The 2,259-nt window shown below is 45.1% G+C and overlaps 1 protein-coding gene across 1 annotated transcript in view; it reads right to left on the reverse strand.

Moving 5' to 3' along the window:
• Nucleotides 1-237: 237 nt before the first annotated feature.
• The window catches only part of LOC103358676 (tumor necrosis factor receptor superfamily member 9), a 7,524-nt gene continuing 5,502 nt past the window's right edge, over nucleotides 238-2,259 (reverse strand). Inside the window, exons 6-9 of the mRNA XM_008283737.1 lie at nucleotides 1,983-2,071; nucleotides 1,749-1,861; nucleotides 1,490-1,646; nucleotides 238-911 (exon numbers count right to left, since the gene is read on the reverse strand). Coding sequence (XP_008281959.1) covers nucleotides 754-911; nucleotides 1,490-1,646; nucleotides 1,749-1,861; nucleotides 1,983-2,071 — 517 coding nt within the window. The 3' untranslated portion in view covers nucleotides 238-753. The remainder of the gene's footprint in view (nucleotides 912-1,489; nucleotides 1,647-1,748; nucleotides 1,862-1,982; nucleotides 2,072-2,259) is intronic.

Raw genomic sequence — 2,259 nt, forward strand, 5'->3', positions numbered from 1 at the left:
TAAATTGTCCGTAGGTGTGAATGTGAGTGTGCTTGGTTGTCTGTCTCTAAGTGTAGCCCTGTGATAAACTGGTTACCTGTCCAGGTGAACCTGACTTCACCCTGAGTCAGCTGGGATAGACTCCAGCCCCCCATGACTCTAGTGAGGATTAAGCAGTGTATAGATGATGGATGGATGGACTTTTAAGGGGAAAATACTACATTGTTAATATCTAAAATTAAAATGATCACAAAGGCGTTACAAATATGAATCATTTTTATTTATTTTCTTTTCAAACATACAATTATGACCTTTTAAAAAAGCAGTTGAAAACCAATAAGCAAACGTATTACTGAAACTACAAACAACACAAAAATCAAACGCATTAAAAAACAGCCACAGTCTACACCTCTCAGTCACCGAGGGGAGGTTAAGGGTTAATGGAGGCACCCACAAGTCTACCAGCACGTGAATGCAACGTAAATCGATTACCTCAGTAAAAAAAAAGAAAAAAAAAAAGAAAAGTGCTTTTCATCGGAGAGTTTCCCACCAAGCCGAGGCATGTGTCCCGTTTTCACCACTCCAGCATACCTCTCATAATCCAATAACCCAGTTTACAGAAGGAATGCTGACCTCCGACTGTAATAAAGTCAAACTAAGAATCTGTTTGTCAATAATATATTCAAATGTACCACTTTACATAGCTGGTGGATTGTCTGAAGGCACCTGTTCAGGATTTTACCATCAGTCTGTCAGTTCTTTAGTCTCAGCGGTTCACCAGCCGGCATACACAGGCTCTGCATCACAGGGCAGCCCGTAGTATCGGCCCTGAGGTCGCTCTTTGCGCAACAGTGGAGTCCGAGCTATCGTCAGCTCTCCATCGGTGTCCCTCCGTCGACGCAGAACGATTAAAACGATGAAGAGCAAGGCCACTGGAAAAACAGAGGAAAACAGCCGAGGACGTAACAGGACCGTGTGCACAAAGAGAGCATTGATACAAGAGCATGATTCTTATTTCATTCGATTATGTTGTTAGTTACAGCAGCTGACTGGGCCGCTTTTAATCATCAGGATGTAGTTTGAATTACCGAGCTTCATCTACATTTATATAGCTCAAAGAAAGCTGTTGCAGTGTTATTACAGTGCCGGCTGATTGAATCAGTCGAGGGTGGAAAGTATGACGGTGGTTCTAAGTTCCCCTGAATACTTTTCCTCATTTCTTCTGGCTTTCTTTTTATGAGTGACCAAAAAAAACCCCACTGTGCCAAGTTACAGAAAGCTTGGCACCGCGTCTGTTGAACCATGACTGTATGAAACACCGACTATTACTAATTAAAAGAAACGTTGGCATGCAATCAGCTTATATAAATACGGCTCGAAGCTCGTCAACGTTAAAGTTAATCAGTTTGAAAGGCACAACGGCGAGACCGACGCTTTTAACACGGTCAGTGTTGAGATGCATTCCTAAAGAACCTCCACACTTTATTTTCTTTTAAGCATTATTACTCACCCCCTCCTCCGATAACCAACAGCGCAATCGTGACGGGAGCCATTTCACAAGTGTCCCCTGATTTGCGGAAGAAAGTCTCCATGCAGTAGCCGGGAGCCAAGCTGCCCTCCGGACAGAAGGCGTCGGTCGGACACAGGATGGGGTTCACATCAGGGCTCTGGGAGAACAAACAGCATGTCAGCAAACATGCAGAATATCTCTCCAGTGAACACGTGTTAAATCTCTTGTCTGACAAAGTGTGCAGCGTTGGGGCACTCACGGGGCAGTAGTGGTTCTCTGGGCAGACTTCACAGCTCTCCTGCCCCCACTGGACCTGGTAGAAGCCGCTGCCACAGATCTGACACATGGTCTGATGGGCAGCCTTGTGCATGCCTGTTGGAGAGCAGACATCGCTTGGATGGATGACAGTTCTTCCACTTCTCTATTATAAACAGCAGCAAAAACTTGAACAAATAACGAATTACTTTGCTGTAGCTTAATGTTTGCGTGTTACCTGGGCGACACGGCGTGCAGCGTGTAGCACCGGTCTGCAGAGTTTCTGTTCCTCCAGGACACATTTGGCACTGGGCGCAGCTGGACGAGCTGTCAGCAAGAAAGATGCATGTTTCTAGCCATTAAATGACAAATTACTGCAGGTTTCATGGCCACCACAAGTAACCTGGAGGCATTTTTAGAAAAAAAACAGCAAAGTTGATTTGGGGGAAGTTTGATTTCAAGGTGCTGACAGACACACGTTGGGTGTGGATCCGCCTCTTACTGGGAAAGGACTT

The sequence above is a fragment of the Stegastes partitus genome, unplaced genomic scaffold (assembly GCF_000690725.1).
Source record: "Stegastes partitus isolate 25-593 unplaced genomic scaffold, Stegastes_partitus-1.0.2 Scaffold8, whole genome shotgun sequence".
Lineage (NCBI taxonomy): Eukaryota > Metazoa > Chordata > Actinopteri > Pomacentridae > Stegastes > Stegastes partitus.